The 18489-nt window shown below is 41.3% G+C and overlaps 1 protein-coding gene across 4 annotated transcripts in view; it reads right to left on the bottom strand.

Moving 5' to 3' along the window:
* Positions 1 to 18489, bottom strand: part of KCNAB1 (potassium voltage-gated channel subfamily A regulatory beta subunit 1) — a 359203-nt gene that overhangs the window by 16558 nt on the left and 324156 nt on the right. For all 4 annotated transcript variants that reach the window (XM_072792175.1, XM_072792176.1, XM_072792179.1 and 1 more), the window contains 3 exons: positions 2027 to 2112; positions 1251 to 1371; positions 59 to 153 (listed from right to left, as the gene is read on the bottom strand). In XM_072792175.1, the coding sequence (XP_072648276.1) occupies positions 59 to 153; positions 1251 to 1371; positions 2027 to 2112 (302 nt within the window). The remainder of the gene's footprint in view (positions 1 to 58; positions 154 to 1250; positions 1372 to 2026; positions 2113 to 18489) is intronic.

Below are 18489 nucleotides of genomic sequence, written 5' to 3' on the forward strand. Positions count from 1 at the left end.
CAATCTTCCATCCTCTCCCATCCCCAGAACTCTTTTTTCTAGAAGTGGGGGAAAATACCTTCAGCGAAGCTCTAGAACTTTCAGGCACTCCATTTCCATATTTTCCTGAGATGATTCCACAGGCAAGTGGAGACCATGTCATTGCTCCAACTCCTACAGAAGGAAAAAACTGAATAAGTTGCTAGTGCAAACTGAGATCAAAAGCGTGGGAGTGTTTAAAAGAGAACTTGTTAGTTATGGGAAAACAGCTAGTCAGATAAGTTAATACCAGCATACATCTTTCCATTAAAATTTGGTTATTTTTATAAACCAACTGAACTTGTACTGTAGGTTATAGGGGGCAGGCCTTGTTTTCAGGCCAAACAAGCCTGAAAACGTGGCTCACTCATAATTTGCTGATGTCCAAAATTGTTGCTTCTCTTTATTCTCAGAGACAAACACTGACTTGCACAGGAGAATGCTTCAGTGCTTCACTTGTCCACGGAGTGCCTATATAGTGCCTGGTACATAGCAGCACAGTGCCGACTGCATAGTAAACACAGCAAGTGCCAGCAATTATAACGGTTGGGATTGCTGTTCAATTTTTTATTCTTTTTTTTTTCTTTTTTTCCTTACCGTTTTCCTGCCTTTTTTTTTTTTTTTTTTTTTTTAAGAAAGTTATCTCTGGACATTATTGTGATACATAGGCTGAAAATGTGGCTCATTCATGTTTTTTGGATGTACAAAAATTCTTATGTATATGTTATTTCTTTCCTTTCTTTGAAATTGTTACATCTACCCCCACACACATGTAGTGCTAGGCTTGTCAGGCATTCTTGAACTCCCCATATCTAACTTAATTTCAGGCACAGAGTAGAAGATACAGATGTATCTATCCATAATTTTTTTTTTTTTTTAGTAAGGCAGTTATAATTTAGTCAAAGATGCATGCTTTGGTTAGAGAAGTACCCAATGAAAAAAATGGGTTTCTTCATTGTTTCTGCCCTTCTTTCTGTATGCATTTTTTGAACACTTACTGAGTACAGTTTATATACCAGTCACAATTTACAACTGCTTGGATTTCATCAGTAATACTCTATAGACTACCCCCATAGGCACATCTGATTCTTTTACAGTCTCTGAAATGAATAGTCCTCACAATTTCTATGTTAATTAGGAACATTAAGGAAAGCATTTCAGTAACACTTTTTTCCAGATCACTGATACTCTTATTGTTAAAAATAATCAGTAAATTTGATTGTGAAGATTACCTATTTTATGGTAGAGCTCTGGTAACTGAACCTCCACTTTCTCTCTCTGAAAAAGATGGTACTCAGCTTGTTCACAGACCGGTGGGATCATATTGAACTGCCTTGCTACAGAATAGGCTTCCTAGGGAGAAATAAGATTGCAACTGAATTTATACCCATGAGAAATAAGGCTGCTCTGTGATCCGTATGCATGAGAAAACTTCGTTTTAGGAAAATCAATACAAACCAAGATGCCAAATAATAAACAAAGTTATGACCATCAATTCACTAAGAACAATATCAAATGTGGGAAATCCTTATTATTCTTTGGGAGGGTCTGGATTGAGTGAAGTCCAGGGCAAATTAGTCAAAGTGTGAATCATAATAGTCCATGGCAATACCCATAATTTAGGTTCCTAAAGAAATAAAACTCAAACTAACATATAAAAATGATGAGTCATTAGCATGTTAGCAGTAGAGTCCTTTAATACAGTTTTTAAAAAAGGAAGCCAGGTTGTTTTGTTCACGTATCTCCTTAGCTGGGAAGTCCACTGTATCCTCTTGCCCCTGAAGAACATGCTAGACTATGATTCCTGCTAGAGACCAACACCTTCCCTGTTGCATTCTGAGCTGATGAGATCCAGCCCCCTATCCATCTCTGGAATGACAGAATGATCATAGCAGTCTAATGTCATGGTGATTGTTAGGAAAATTTACAAAAGGTCTTGTAATTTACATTTAGCGCCTGAAAAATAGTTAAGTATTTAATGGCCATTTAAAAATAGAAATGAAATTACCATGATCTCCATGGCGCTCCACCGCGAGGTCCCCCAATACATGGCCATTCCTTGGTTTATCACATGTGTCATGGCTCGAACAATTTCTAAGGAAGGCCAAACAGCATTTCATTAGTCTCTCTACTTTTCAGACATATGTAATCTTTGTCTTTTTTTTTCCTGTCCAAACTTTGAAGTTTAATGCCATTATTTGTTTTATTAATGTAATTACTTTGACAGTGGTAACATGATGGTGTAACATGAAATATTGATGGTTTGGAGGCTGCTGGTACTTTTGGGTAAACCAGCTTTCCATTTTCAGTTTGCAGCAATACTACTAAATTATCTTAAAGACATAATGGTCATTTAAGTTCTTCCTTTACTTTTATTACTTCATGGTTGCTGCCCTGATAAAAGAACGTATGATTAACCTTTCTCAAAATCTGGGTACCTTACTCATCAAAGTGAGAAGTAAGAGGAAGCATTTATTTTGACTTTGTAGACTGTAAGGTCATTGAAGATAGAAGGCCTGTCTTTGTGTGTTGGATTTGCAGAGCCGGGCCTCACACAGGGTGTCTGTGCAATAGAGATGACTCAACAACAATATGTTTAGCAGAAAGATAAACATATTAAATGCTGTACAAACAGCTGAGCCACAGCGGCTCCCAGCCCACAATGGCACACCCTGTCCTTGACCATTTCAAACTAAATTTTATTCTGAGACATCCATGTAATGCAGTTCACCAAGGCCTGCTTTATGGCCCCACGGAGTTTGCTCATCAGCTTCTTTCAGCTTGACATCACATTTCCTAAACAGGAGAATGAATCCTTTCTACAGGGAGCTGGAGTTGAGCTAATCCTCTTGGCACCAGCTAGATGTGATACAAAACCAGAGAGCATGGAGAGTCTCAAGTTCAATGGCATGAAAAGTCAAAGGCATGGCTGGGTTTCTTCCACAAAGTGGCTCAAACACCCAGCATGCCAGGTCATTTGATATTTTCAAGGAGTTGCAGGGCTCAGACTTCTCTGTGTCCTACTAATGCCTGTAGGGTACATGTCCTTCAGAAAAATCAAATCCTTTTCTCAAAGTTGAGTCGAGGTGGATGTATTCTTATTTTACTTCTCACTGGCAAGCACTATCTACATTGGTAGGGGACATGATGTGGAGCAAGACAGCCAGGGTTAGGGACTTGGCTTCCTTGCTTGTTTGGCTGTTAAATTGCCCTCTGGTATCTTTGTTTGGAAGATGGGAATGCCTTTATTCACCATTGTCTACTCAACAGAGGTAGAATTTGGCTTATAAGAAAAATATTTTTCTTTCTTGAAGAAAAACTCCCAAATATCAGGTTATTACCCAGCAACTAAAGCTACAAGCTCCTTTCCCTTTATAAAGCAAATGAGATACAAAAAAGTTCTATAAAGTTCTATGAAACATTTTCTCTATTCCACAACTAGAAACGAGTGCCTATGGCGGACATTTCTGGAAGTAGAAAGCCATTATTTACACCTCTTCCCGGGAAACTTGGGTGGCTCAGTCAGTTAAGTGTCTCCCTTCAGCTCAGGTTGTGATCCCAGGGTCCTGAAAAATCAAGCCCCACATCTAGCTCCCTGCTCAGTGGGGAGCCTGCTTCTCCTTCTCCCTCTGTCTGCCGCTCCCCCTGCTTGTGCTCTTGCTCTCTGATAAACAAATAAATAAATAAAAACCAATAACCCTCTTCCCCGAAGCATTTGCTCCCATTCGCTCTGCTTGGACCCATCCTCCATGGTTGCACCAGCCCCCTCCCTTTCATACCCTATCTCATTCAGAGCTCAGGGGCTCATTCCATCAGCACTGTTTATTAAGTGTCGGCAGCGCTAGGTGGTGGGGATTATTGTGGTGAATCAAACATGTTGGTAAAAGCTGATGAGGTGAACAGAATAAATTGAACCCAAGATATGATACAAAACCAGAGCCAATGCTTCTGCGAAGAGGGTACTGATGGGTCTATTAGCTGTATTAAGATCCACAGCAGCGGATGAGACCATGTAAGGGGAGCCTGCGGAGGGGACAGAAAAGGTTCTATAAGGCAGCGCAGGAGTCAGAGGCCATTGCAGGGTTCTGGTTCTTCAGCAGCAGAGGAGCAGGAAGGAATCCAGGGCATGGGATGTTTCAGAATCAAGAGCAGAGAGTTCCTCAAGAAGGAGCCGTGCCCACAGAGTGGAACACTGTGAGCACTCAGAGGGTACAAAACCGTGTCCGCTGGCTCCGGCGCACATCCGGGAGGTCCTGCAGTCCATGAGAGCCATCCCATCGTCAGCGTTCTGCGATGGGAACACAGCCAGGCGGGAGCAGATGGAAGAAAGGGGCGCGGGGGGGGGGGGGGGGGTGGCAGGGGAGGACAGGCTTTAGATGCAACCTCAGCAGACTCTTTCCAAGTTTGGAAGTGAATGGAGCAGAGAAATGGTGCAGTAGCTGAGCAGGTACCTGGGTCAAAGGAGAGTCTTACTTTAAAGCTGGGAGATGTAAAATTAAGCCTGTATGCCCCTGAGAGTGATTTGAAAAGAGGGAGTTGCTGATGATCCTGGCTGGGGCTGGGGCAGGAGGGGGACGGAGACCTGATGAAGGGAGATGGAGGACGGGCGCAGAGGAGGCCGCATCCACATGGCAGGACTCCGGAAGGTTTGCTGAACTCCTCGTGGGAAGACACGGGAGCTCCCACTTGATGAGTTCTATTCTCATCAAGTGAAGAAGTCAAGTGAAGAAGAGGTCGGTGTGAGAAGGACAAGGTGAGAACGAACGGTTCTGAGTACGGACGGACCGCTGCTAGACTCTCCGAGGCCCCAAATACTTTAGTTGGTGATAATCTCTTGCTCCCTGATTGGTTGTGCTTCTGGCTCTGCTGAGAAGGGTTTGGCTGAATGAAGAAAAAAACTCTAGTAGTTCTTACCCCTGGACGAGGCTGTCGCACTGAATGAAGGGGAAAATGGTTGGAACACTGAGGGGCTGCAGTTGGAGACTCATGTTGCCACAGATTAAAAATTAATGAATGCTAAATGTGTTTGTTTTAATCTAAGAACCCCCCCCCCCCCAGCTGTTTAGCTATGCAGCAGGAAATTGCCGTACTGATGGCTCCGGTGGGCTTCTATACGATTCTACTATTAAAGGACACAAGAGGGCAGCATTGTTGAAAGAAAAAAAAAAATCAATGGGGTCTAGCGGGTTTTACTTCTGTCTCATGGAAATACCGTTTAAAAGCATTGTGCGGGGATCCCTGGGTGGCGCAGCGGTTTAGCGCGATCCTGGAGACCCGGGATCGAATCCCACGTCGGGCTCCCTGCATGGAGCCTGCTTGTCCCTCTCCCTGTGTCTCTGCCTCTCTCTCTCTCTCTCTCTGTGTGACTATCATGAATGAATACATAAAATCTTAAAAAAAAAAAAAAAGCATCGTGGATTCCAGGTGGGAAAAAGGTGTTAGGAAGATTACTGTGTGCCTCGCATACACCTGTCTTTGGGAAAAGACCTGCAGGCAAACATGATTAAATCTGGCAACCCAGGTCTGAATATGACCCCTAGTTTTCCGGGAAGCCTCAGCACCAGTGCTGCCCTACTGGGACTGTACATGGAAACACCTGCGAGCTTTACAAACGACACTATCTGACCTCCACTAAAGTTCTTTTTAAAAAAATTTTTAAAAAGATTTTATTTATTTATTCGTAGACACACAGCGAGAGAGAGAGGCAGAGACCCAGGCAGAGGGGGAAGCAGGCTCCACGCAGGGAGCTGGACGTGGGACTCGATCCTGGGACTCCAGGATCACACCCCGGGCTGCAGGCAGCGCCAAACCGCTAGGCCACCGGGGCTGCCCTCCACTGAAGTTCTATTACACCAGAATCTCTAGGTGAAGCCCCATCATCAATACTTTAAAAACTCATTCCAGGCAATTCTAGAGAGCAGCCAGGGTTTAGAACCACTGCGTGCATCTATGCCAATCCTTGTGAAGTGTAGCCCCTGGAGCAGCAGCAGCAGCAGCAGCACCTGGAAACTTGTCAGAAATGCAAATTCCAGGGTCTAACTCTAGACCCACTGAATTTCAAATTCTGGGGGTTGGTGGGGCCCAGCGGTGTTTGAAGCAGTCCTCCAAGAACTTCTGGTGTGTTCTGAGAACCACTGCTTTGTACCATTCCCAAGGAGGCCATTTCAGGGTGTATAAACTTCTTCCCTACATTTCCTCTGCTCTCTCCCCCGAAAGCTTCATGCTGTAACTCAGCCTTTAATTATTTGCTTTAGTGCACATGCGAACAGTCACTATGCATGCGTGCGTACATGCACGTGCACTCACATGTAGACACACACTTTGGTATAAAGTGAAATCCCCCGAGGAATTTGATGAAAAGGCAGAGGTCAAGATCCTAGCCTACTGCAGTGAGCCTTGGCCTCTGTGTTATTTTCTTTAGCTCTAAAATCCCAAAGTTTGAGAAACACTTTCCAAACTATTAAAAAACTTCATTAACTTTTCCCTATGTGCTCCTTTTTGGGTTGAAATAATCATTATTCTGTGACCAACAGGCCACCAGAAGCTCTTTCTCCCCGTATTCTTAGCACACAGCTGGCCTTCTATAAATGCTTCAAGTCAATTGCGTTCCTGTAAGGATTCCATTCTCTCATTTGCAAAGTGAGGACAATATTGATCCTGTGGATTTTTCAAAGCTTGACATGAGATTAAGTGTGCATATCAATTTGTGAATCTAAAACTGTAACCCAAATTGAGTAAGCAGCAAGCAGATGTGGTCCTAGCTGTTTCTTTTCAAATAGGCTCAGATTCTAAGTTACAAAAAAGAAAAGAAGTTGACATTCTTCTTTAGTGACAGAGGCCATCTTTGTTTTCAAATATGCATTTTTATGTTAAAGGACTTAATAAAACTGTTTATTTTGACTGCAAAAAAATCTGTTGATAAACGTGTTTATTTTCTTAATTGGCCCTCTTACAAAAGATAGTTGCTGACATTAAACTGTTTTTCATGGGAAATGTTCCTTTGAGCTTTGAAAGTTGTAAGCAAATAGTTATACTGCATGAACAGTAAACAATAAGAACTACAGATAAAAATATGCAGAAATCAGTGTTTTGATAAAATAAAATGGACCTAATCTGGCCATAGTGACACAGAATGATAAAAACAAAAGAAACCTTACAGATATATTCCAGTGTAATTTCCTCTTATGCTAGAGGAGGAAACAGGCTACAAGTTCATGGTTTTAAGGTATAATTAAAAATCTGAATATTAACAATTATAGATATTTCAAATATGCTTACAAAATGTGGAGAGTGAAATACACAAAATAATAATCACACAATAAGGTGGGACTGTATGAAATTTTGTTCTCTTGTTTTCCAAGTTTCCTGTAAATTCCTATAAATATGTTACAGTTTTATAATACAAAAAGGAAAAAAAAGAAAAAATTCCCTATCAAGCAAAGGTATCATTTTAAAAACACAAACATTTGTAGATTAATTCACAAATATTTTTAACCAAATGAAATTGCCATTTTTAGAGTTCAGAAATGCCTGACTCTTGGCAATGCCCTTCACGTGGTTCATGCTAGTGGATCCTTCCTTTTTTCAGAGGAGAGGACCACGGTGGAGGCTGAGACACAGGTAAAATGTAGGCACTTGGTTTCATCCAAGGAATGACAGAGACTAATAATAATAATAAAAGGTCTACACTTGGGCACAACTTTTACTCCAACCCAGCTGTTTATTTAGCTTCCATTGTTTATTTGCTTATGCAACTTCAGAAGTTTGTAGTGGTGGGTTTATAATGGAGCCTCTTTGTGGCCTAGAGGTTTCTCCTTGCTTTATCAATCCTTTATCCTGGCTGTGGAGAATCCTCTCTCGGTGCTCAGCTGCGTGTCTGGGACAGAGAACTATCCTCTCTCACCGGAGTGCAAATTTGTACCTCTAAGTGAGTACACCATGTTTAGCCTGAAAGCTTTGCTGAGAGTTGAGGAACGCCCGCCTTCCTTTGCCTCACAGAGCACACACCAGGATTCGGGAGACACTGGTTTTTGTGCCATCACTGTCACGACCTTGGGAACATCCCTCGAGCTTGCTGGATCTCCGTTTCCTCAATACAAGTGAGCAGACCCATATTAATTGGGCACCTAGGTAATCTTTCTAAAAACAGTTTTGGTGGATAGTATCTCAACCCTCATTTCATTGGTGAAGAAGCTGAGGCTCAGAGTCACGTGGGCAAGTTCTCAGCAGAGAGTCTCTAAGGCCACTTCTAGCTTTGAAGCTCTGGAAGGCGTTGCATATTGTGCGCTGTGGGAGAAGGTGGGTTGTGGACAGAAAAACAACAGGGCGTTTACTTAATCCCACGGTGTGTGTGTGAACACGAAATGCCTTGTGTGTGGTTATAGCCATCCGTTTGCATTGAACACATGATGACCACAGCTCATGATGTATATGAATGACTTGGGAAATGTAAGCTATCTCTTTGCTTCCTTGAAGAAAGACTTCAAATTTGATGATTCTTCGAAAAAAAAGGGGGGGGTGCAAAAAACAGATTGTGTCTGCACCTGACCTGTTGAAGCTCAGAGAAAAAGTGATCTTCACAAGATAGTTTACAAAGAATAAGATTTCTGGATGAGGACATATGCCAAAATGATCAGAAGAGACTCGATTCAAGAGACTAGGAAGCCATACAGGGACTGAGCCACATGAGTAAACTTCAAAGTAAGCTTTTTCAAAACTCTGACCCCAGAATGGAGTTGTGTATCTCCAAGGACGGTGCACTGTCCTCACCCTGCAGCTACCCTGTCCCTAAGGGCACTGGTCTGAGGAGCCTTTCTGCTTTGCTACACGCTGCATTTTCTGGACCCAAGGCACTTTGAACTGAGCCTCTGAGATTGCCCAGATGTGATTTCTGAACCTTACTCTGAAACGGGGAGTAAGTTTTTGAATGGGGACACTTTTAGTCTTTGACCTGAAGTCCAAAGGTCCTAAATAAAAACAGTAGTTATTCCTAAGTTCCAGACTGAGTCATTGGACCACTTACGTGGACAAGGTTCGGCCCTTTTGGCCTAACCCCCACCTTGAAAAAATAAATGAGTTGAGGTGGAGGCTGAGAGAGAATGTAATTGGATTTGAGTTCGGTGGCATTTCCCTACCTTCCCCTCGACCTTTCTTTCACCTCATCTCAGACTGAAAAACACTCCAGAACCAAAAAATTCCATTTGCAGAACTTGCAAATAAGAGCAGCTCTCTGAAGTAAGAGCCTTAAGTTGCCGTGACTCTTCCCTAACGGACAGATGCTGCTGTCCTGGGGACACAGCTCATTTCTTATCAGCCCCCCCCAGGGAGAGCGGGGAGGCTATGTGACACTCTATACTTGGACTTCTTCCTCCGCCAGACATGTGCTCTTTAACCCTCGCCAAAGCGCAGTTGGTCATTTTACACTTCCGGAAGACTGGCCAAGCAACTTGCCTAAGGCGATGACATAGCTGTCTTATCTTTCCATCCTGCTCCATCCTCACTGTTTCCCTGTAATCCTCCAATCTGTCCACTCCTGCCTGCTGATACTCTCCAAGAAATAATTATGCAGAATACAGATCATAAAAAAAAAAAATCACACCTCTTCCTTCAATGTACTCTAAATGTGGCCCCACTATTTTCTACTAAACTATCAGTTTGTAATACCTATTTGGTTAATACTAAATAGTAGGAAAGAGATTTCTAATGAAAAGGAGATAGCGTCTACAATGAGTACAGTGTAGTACTGTTCCTTTCTAAGGTTTTTTAAATTTTTAAAAAAGATTTTAGTGGGGATCCCTGGGTGGCTCAGCGGTTTAGCACCTGCCTTTGGCCCAGGGCATGTTCCTGGAGTCCTGGGATCGAGTCCCATGTCAGGCTCCCTGCATGGAGCCTGCTTCTCCCTCTGCCTATGTCTCTGTCTGTCTCTCTCTGTCTTTCATTAATAAATAAATAAAATCTTTAAAAAAATAAATAAAAAGATTTTAGTTTAGAGAGTATGTGTGGGGGAGGCAGAGAGAGAAGGAGAGAGAATCTCAAGCAGACTGCACTGACTGAGCATGGAGCCCAACCCAGGGCCCAACCCCACAACCCTGAGATCATGACCTCGGCTGCAATCAGGAGTTGGACGCCTTACCAACTGAGCCACTCAGGGGCCCCATCGCTGCTCTTGTACATGTCAAATTCTATAGTTTTTGTGAACAGTGAAATTAATTCTAATTCACTTAAAAATACTAAAAATAAGAGTAATCTCGTTGCCTTAAATTTTGTCTGGAGCAAGGCAAAGCACAGATTTAAACAAATAAATATAAGTGAGCTGAAATTCCAGGGCTGTGCAAATTTCCTAGATATGTAACTTATAATCTTCATCTGTGAAGCTAAAAGGTATATCATCAGTGGATTGCAGGAAACTGGTCTTGTAAGGTAGCATCCTGGGGTTTCCTCTGACAATGTTATTAGTCTTTAGTATATGTGCTGCCGAAGTGAGCACATGTTATTAGTCTTAAAAAAAAAAAAAAGGAGTTTTTATAGATTTGGGTCTTCTGATGTGGGATCTCTCTCTGATAAAAATGAAGACATTAAAATTATAAGAAAGATTTTCTTTCTTTCTGCTATAAACTTTTAAAGTTTTGCTCTTATCAACTAAGTCCCACAGGTTTTATCCTAGAACATGGCTGTCTTTGTTTGGGTTGTTAAAACAAAAATACCATACGTGGCTTAAACAACATTCATTGCTCACAGTCTGAGGCTGGGAAGGACAGGATCAAGCTCTGACAGATTCAGTGTCTGCTATTTCACTGTCTGGTCTGTACACAGACATCTGTTTGCTGTGTCCTCACAGGTGTGAGGGAGATTGCTAGGATCTCTTTTATAAGGACACTAATCCCATTCATGAGGACTGCACCTCATGACCTAATTACCTACCACAGGCCCTACCTCCTAATACCACCACACTAGCAATCAGGTTTCAACATATGACTTTCAAGGTGACACAAACCTTAGTTTATAGCAAAGGCCAAGATAATTTTGACCTAGAAAATTCTTGAAGTGTTATAGCTGTTTGTCATCACTGCCATAGATGACATGTCTACGAACCCTGACTTTGAATAGGCCGTTTTCTTCCCAGTGAATGTAACAGAATGAACGATCTACAAAATGTACGCAGAAACAAATAAGGAAATTAACTTGCCATGTAGATTTGATAGAACCGACTCATTCTAATTTTAAGTTAGCTAAGGGAAACTTTTCCTATATATCAGGAATAATTATGGTAGAAGGTGATTCTGGTGGAGGACAATAAAACCTAATCAGTAACACCCAGAAAGATAAGACAGGTGTTATAGAGACCGCCCCCCATTTAACCATAATATATAAAAAAGATCTAAAGATGGTATCTTTGAGAATGATTATCTTTGTATTTTGTAAACCTTTTGATCTTTAGGTTGCAGTTTCTCTTACTGAGAAATGACATAACTAGCTTTTGGCATATCAGGTTTGGGTTTTTTTTTATATAAAGTTATTAAAAACTCAATGGTAAGTTCTTAGATTATAAAAGAGATTTATTGACTCTTGTCACTGGAAGTGTAGAGGTCATATATCTTCAGAATCGACTGTTCCAACAAGTCACTGAGGACCAACTTTTTTCTAACCCTGCTATTCCCATGCTGGTTTCCTCTGTGCATTAAGGTAGCTCTCAGTATCTATGGCCGTGTGCTTCCTTGTCCATGCTCTGCAGGATCCTTTGGCCTCAACGTTCTGACTCCTGAGATTCACTCCGCTTAGGCTGCTTTAGTCACATCAACCAGCAACCCTGGCCAAGGGTAAAAAAGGGACTAACTGGCTTACCATGACCCAGAGCCCACACTGGAACTGAGGACCCGGAAGGGGAGAGGAAGTGGCTTGTGTGTCACTTGGTGGTGTGGGGGCAGGGTCATTACCCACAGGAAAACTTGGGTGTCTGAGAAGACAGAGATGACCACTCAGCAGACAACCCACAATTTCCACCATGCTCAGACTGGGTCTGGTCGGGTACAATGAGAACAGAAGGACAGGAAGAAGGCTCACTCTGCTGAGGACTTACTATGCGCTGGGCTCCGTCCTGGGGGTTTGAGTTCTACTGTAGCCCTGTGAGGTAGTATTACTACATTTCTGTGTTATAGTGGAAGAAACTGAGGCTCAGAAAGATGAAAAACTTGGTAAAGCCAGGTTTGCACTCTTTCTCCAAAGCCAGCCTCACCCACTGATTCTCATACTCGAAAAAACAAAGACAAATATCTCTTTCCTTTTGTCCTCCTCCAATATTTATGTATTTCACGCTCATTATTTTGGTTTCGCTATTTGAAGCACACAGAGTGTTAATAACTCTATCAACTGAGGAATCAGCCCTTAGGCATGTCAAAAGCAAATGTGTTATCAAAACACTAAGGAATAGTTTTCCAAATGTTCATTGAGATACTAAAAAATAAACATAACTAAACCCCACCCATCCTACATGGCGCCTAATATTTCTGTATCCCTTGTTAGTGGAAGTTATGTTTATACCAGGGAGCATCTGCCACTGCACCATAGATACCGGGACTCAAGCCTTGAATTTCTGATCTTTTCAACTCTGGAATGTCATCCTCATTGGCCAGACAGACAGATGTGGAATCCTGACATGTAGCTTCTTATTCTATTATCCTGTCTGGAGCGTCTGATTTATACAACTGTCTGTCTGTGTTAACAGCTTCTTGGGACAGGCTTTTAACTTTATTTTAAAAGGAATTCTATCTTGTGGATGTAAGAATAAAGCAAGCAACTTGGCAGAGGATTGGTAAGAGTAAAAAAATATTTACCCTAATGAGATTTTCTACTGGCAAATCTAGTTTTTTGCTGTAACAGGAAGCAATCTTTATTGCTTCTTTCAAAGTGTAGAGCTGGCCTTACTTCCTGGTTCTGCCATGGGAGACAGCTGAAAGAAGATGCTATCTTAATCTTAGTGATATTAAACCCGCTATTCCAACAGCAGATGCAGCTCACTGGCAGCCCCACATCCATGCTGGCTCTGCAGCACTCATCTATATTTGTCAGGTATCTGGTGACTAACTGAAGGCAACTAACTAAAAGGCAACTTTTAAACTTGATATGGTGGAGTGGAATGGTTTTCTTGGCTTTTCAACAGTGAACTACCTGGTAAAGAGGGAATACTAACTCTGTTCATGTTTGAAATGAGACACCTGCTGCTCCAGATGTTAAAATATGAGGCAGGCCCACTGGTGGCTGGGTCACTTTTGCTGCAAGAGCCATTTAGGAGGAGGCCAGTCTGTCCCCGTGGGTCTGTCCTGGGATGCTCACGTTCTTTATCTTGTATCCAGTTCACTGTTCCACATATCGCCTGCCTGTATCTGGAGCCCTTAATCTCTTTCTTTGGGGCTTTCCTTCCCATTTTTTAACCTTGTTCCCCATTCCCCACACAAAGATGGCTGTTTTCATTTACTTTATTAGAATCTTTTGCTACGAAAGGATTTACCAAGGTTTTTCAAGGGAAGACAATGCTTCTTAAACATTTCTACCACATGAGCCACTAAAGTGGACATAAAAGCACATGTTATTTAGATGGATTTGGCTTTAGTGTAAAAATGTATGGAAATGGCTATCCTACACCATAATAAAGCATTTGCTTTACAACAATAATAACCTTTTTTTCTTTATGCATCTTCGAGTAAACTGACATGGGAAGAAGATGTTTCATGCTTACTCTGTGCTTGTGCCACTCCCCTCACCCTCCCATATCCACCGTTTCCACACAGAGCACACTTCCTTATGCTTCAGGGGAAAAGGGTGCCTGTTGTAAGGCAAAGAGGGGCAAGAATGAGGTCAGTGACTGAAAAGGTATAATGAATTGTCCCTCTTGGGATTTGGTCCTTAATTAGACACAAAACTAACCTGACCTAATCCTTTTTGCCCTGAACTTTTATAGATTTCCATGCCACATTCTGTGAGGCTCCCTCACATACATATCAGGGTCTTCTGTTTTCTAGAGTATTAAGAATGACAATTCACATGAAGTTAGCACTTTTAATGCACCTGGCCTTGTTCTAAACACTAGATATATTAACTCACTTAATCATAACCACAGTCTCACAGAAAAGGTCTATGATTGTGATTCTTATTTTGCACATGAAAAAACAGGGCCACAAGGAAGGTGAGTAAATTGCTCAAGCATACCCAGCTAGTAAGTGAAAGCAAGCCATCTGCCTCTAGTCTGTTCTTCAGCACAGAACATTTCAGTGTTTTAGAAATTGGCAGACTTGTACCAGCAGAGTGGACCAGGAAGTCTTGATAGAGCATGACAGGTGACACTAAAGGGATGAGATGCTAACTGCAGAACTCCTGTTGGAGCCAACAGGAACCATTTGGTTTCCTGGGATCACTCACTTCCTCTGGGGGCCTGCCCAGTGTGCATACATGAACGCATGGTGCTTCTCTGGGACATAGATAGCAACGTGGACTGTTTCTCTTCCCTACTTGGCCTTCACTGCCTTGCAACTTTAACATGGGAACCTCTTTCAACAGGACAGACAGAGAACAATGGAGAAAGAGATCAGTTCCCGAGTTGTTCTTCACTCATGAACTACCACCTTTAACATAAGGCAGGAAAAAGTAAGTGCAAAATAGAGGAAGTAGTACCATGATGTATGCGTCAGAAAGGAGGGGTGTTTAATTCCGATTAAGGGGATCAGGATATCTTCCTTGGGAATAATATATCAGGCTAAGGAAATAATAAGCAGTGCTTCTTGAAACTAAAAGCAGTGATTTCAAAAATATTTTTGCTTTTCAACCAGTTAAAAAGATACATACTCTCCTTCTTCTCCCTCTTCCTCTGCTCCTCCCTCACTGTGCTCTCTCACTCTCTCTCAAATAAATTTATTTTTTAAAAGATTTTATTTATTTATTCATGAAGACATACAGAGAGAGGCAGAGACACAGGCAGAGGGAGAAGCAGGCTCCCTGTAGGGAGCCTGATGTGAGAGTTGATCCCAGGACCCGGAATCATGCCCTGAGCAGAAGGCAAGGCACTCAACCACTGAGCCAACCACGTGACCCTGAAAAAAAATCTTAAAAAAAAAAAAAGTAATGGCATCTAGACCCTGGCTACAACATACCGTGCTCCATTAAAAGGACCAGGGCTCCTTGGAGAAATGGCTGATTATAGCTTGTGCTGGGAAAGCAAAAAAGTCCTCAAAAATAAAAGATGGAGACATGCAATGACAACACAGAAGACATTCAAAGATAGTTCAAATGGATATGTTGGGGATAGTTGTGGTAACAAAATAAATGATAATAGTAATGATTTATAAATCATAGAATAAAATCAGAATCTATGAGACCATATTGATATAAATATTTGAATAAATTAATTGAATAACTATTCAACAATTGAATAAATAAATACAAGGGGAGAAGGGAAAGCTCTTCCTTACAGTAGAATGCCAACCAAAAAATGAAGTATGATGGAAATAGGAAATAACCATTTGGCAAACACCATAGTACTTGTTTCAGGTGAGAATCATTGTGGAATGCTAAAATTAAGTAGGTAAAAGTGTGATGAGAAAGAAGATATTTGAACAGTTTCTAAGTATTTCCCCCAAACATACTCATTGGGTATATGCCATATATACTCAGTGTCATATAATACAGGACATACTAAAGGAAAAATAGTAACTTTACAGAGGAAAAACCTGGTAGACATCACCTTAACCAAGTGATCAAAGTTAATAGTATCAGTAACTGGAAATATAAATATTATGCGCCATCCCCCATCCTCCAATATGAAGCACCAAAGAGGACGCAACATCGTTTCTGTGGTATTCTTGCCCAAAATGCCTAATGTGAATTTAATCACTAGCAATCATCTGAAAAATGTCAATTGAGGGACACTGTACAAAAGAACCGGTTAACATTTTCTAAACAGTCAAAATTTCATGGAACTCTAACTCTGAAACTAATAATACATTATATGTTAATTAGTTGAATTTAAATTTAAAAAACAACATAAAAGATAAACTGTCAAAATTATGAAAGACAAAGAAAGGCCAAGGAACTGATCCAACTTAAAGGAGACCAAACACACATGAAGACGAGCTGCAGTGTGTGATCTCGAAGCAGATGCGGACCAGAAGAGAATATTAGTGAGATAATCAGAGAAATACAAATACGATCTGTAGATTATTATTATTATTGTGTCAATGTTAATTGCTAGATTTTAATAATAGTACAATGGTTATGTAAGATGTTAACATTTGAAGGAATCCAGGTGGGGGTTATATAGGAATATTTTGTACTATTTTTACTACTTTTTAATTAAAAAAAATTTTTTTTTAATTTTTTTAAAGATTTTGAGAGTGAGAGTGAGAGCTCTATGGGCGGGTGGGGGAGGGGCAGGGGAGAAGCAAACTCCCCACTAAGCAGTGAGTCCCACGTGGTGCTCGATCCCAGGGTCCCTGGATCACCGTCTGAGCCAAAAGTAGACACCTAACTGGACTGAGCCATCCAGGTGCCCTTATTTGTACTACTTTTTAATGTTTGAAATCGTACTAGTGGATAGTTTAAAATAGAAAAATATATACAATACATAGAAACTTTAATAGACAAAAACAGGAAATGTTTTCTTCCCCGCCTGCAGTAGATTATACAGCACACCCTGCTTTAAAGGTCTCAAGGGCAGGACGCTGCCTTAGCAGAGCTTGTTTAGGAAGCGGCAGGTAGGTCTCTGGGCTGGCGGGTTTCTGGAGGGGTGCAGTGAGAGAGGAGTTGGCTTCTGATCGTGGGACCTGGGGTAGGAAACCTTGATTGTGTTTCTAAACCCCAAGGGCTGCGCCTGGACTTTGATGGCCATGAGATCATAGTTAATACTGACAACTCCATAACACTGGCATTTTTATCTCCTTGCATGTGTGTCTAGAGTCACTGACTGAATCCTCAGCTTTGTCACAGTAGCACATGCACATCATTAAAGGTCAATGCCTAAAAGGCTTATCACCAAAAGCAGCAGACCTTGGACTCGTTGCGTGCAGCCCAGACGTAACACTTCCAATGCATGTTGTTTATTCTAGTATCGATCTCTACGTTTCTCAGCAATATTTCTGCATTATGCTCTTGGTCCAGTTTTTTTAGGCATTATCTGTTGGCCTTCCCTGGAGGTGAGAGTTTTAGCTCCACTCACATACCTTTCTATCTTCACCATCTTCCCAGTGTGTTTACATCTTGGTTTAGGGTTAAGTTCATATTCTGTGTTTTCATTCTAATGACGGACATACTTAGTGTCCACTGCTGAGCAAAGCAGTTTACAGTGATTATCTTTCCTTCCTTCTCTTGACTTTTCACTTCTTTAGTTGACAATTTCTCCATTAACAGTCCTATTTGGAGCTTTACTGAATCTTCCCATACTTTGTGCGACTGCCACGCAGTACAGTTTTCCACATGGTCAAGCTTGTGAGAAATGCAGATCCTTTTTTCTTTTTCCTGGCAATGTCCCACCCAGAGCCTGCCACCCTCCTGCTACAGGCTACACTGCTTGCTCTGTGCCATAGCACAGCTGTCGCACTGGCACTTCTCTTCCTGTCACCCTGGAAGTTCCCTTCGTCCTTTAAATGAGTTGGATTCCATGGCTTCCTCTTTGTGGCTTTATTCTCTCATTTGGTTGGAGCATATTTTCCAGTAGCTTTTGAGGAGTTATGTTTAGGAGACAGGAAAGTCAAAATGTTCTTATTTCCTCAGCCTTGCTTGGTAGTTTGCCCAGTCTTTTTGCCTCAAATTTTGAAGGCTTCCTCCATGGTGTTCCAGTTCTCAATTTTGCTGTTGAAAACCCCGAGGCAATCCTTATTCTCAGTTTTTCATATAAAGTGTACTCTTTCAGATTTCTGGAATATTTTAGGATATTTTTCTTTACTTTTGAGTTGTGAAATTTTGTTATGATGTTCCTTTGTGTGGGTCTTTATTCACCCATTGTCCTGGGTCCTTGGTGGGCACTTCCAATGTGGAGACTCAATGTTCTTCAAATCTGGAAACTTTCCTATATCAATTTTTTTTTATGACTACCTCTCCTCCACTTTATTTTCTCTAGATATCTTTTAGTTGAACAGATGGACTGGTGTGGCTGGACTTCCTGGACAAAACCTGAATTTTGTTATTTTTTCACTCCTATTGCCCATGCCCGCCCCCTTCTTTCTGGAATATTTCCTCAACTTTAATGTCCAACATCTTTATTGACTTTTAAAATGTTAAAGTTTTTTATTCATATCTTCTAATCTCTAAATTTTTAAAATTCTAGTTCTGTGTTGTTAATCTTTCATTCTGTTCATGTTCCACTGATGCAGCTTCTTCTCCTGTCTCACCAAATATGTTAACTATAATTTCTTTGGAATTTTCTGTATCTTTGTATTACTCTGTTTTCTTCTATTTACTTGAGCTTTTTTAAAAAAAATTCATATTGGG

The sequence above is a fragment of the Canis lupus genome, chromosome 22 (genome assembly GCF_048164855.1).
Source record: "Canis lupus baileyi chromosome 22, mCanLup2.hap1, whole genome shotgun sequence".
NCBI classification, from domain to species: Eukaryota; Metazoa; Chordata; class Mammalia; order Carnivora; family Canidae; genus Canis; species Canis lupus.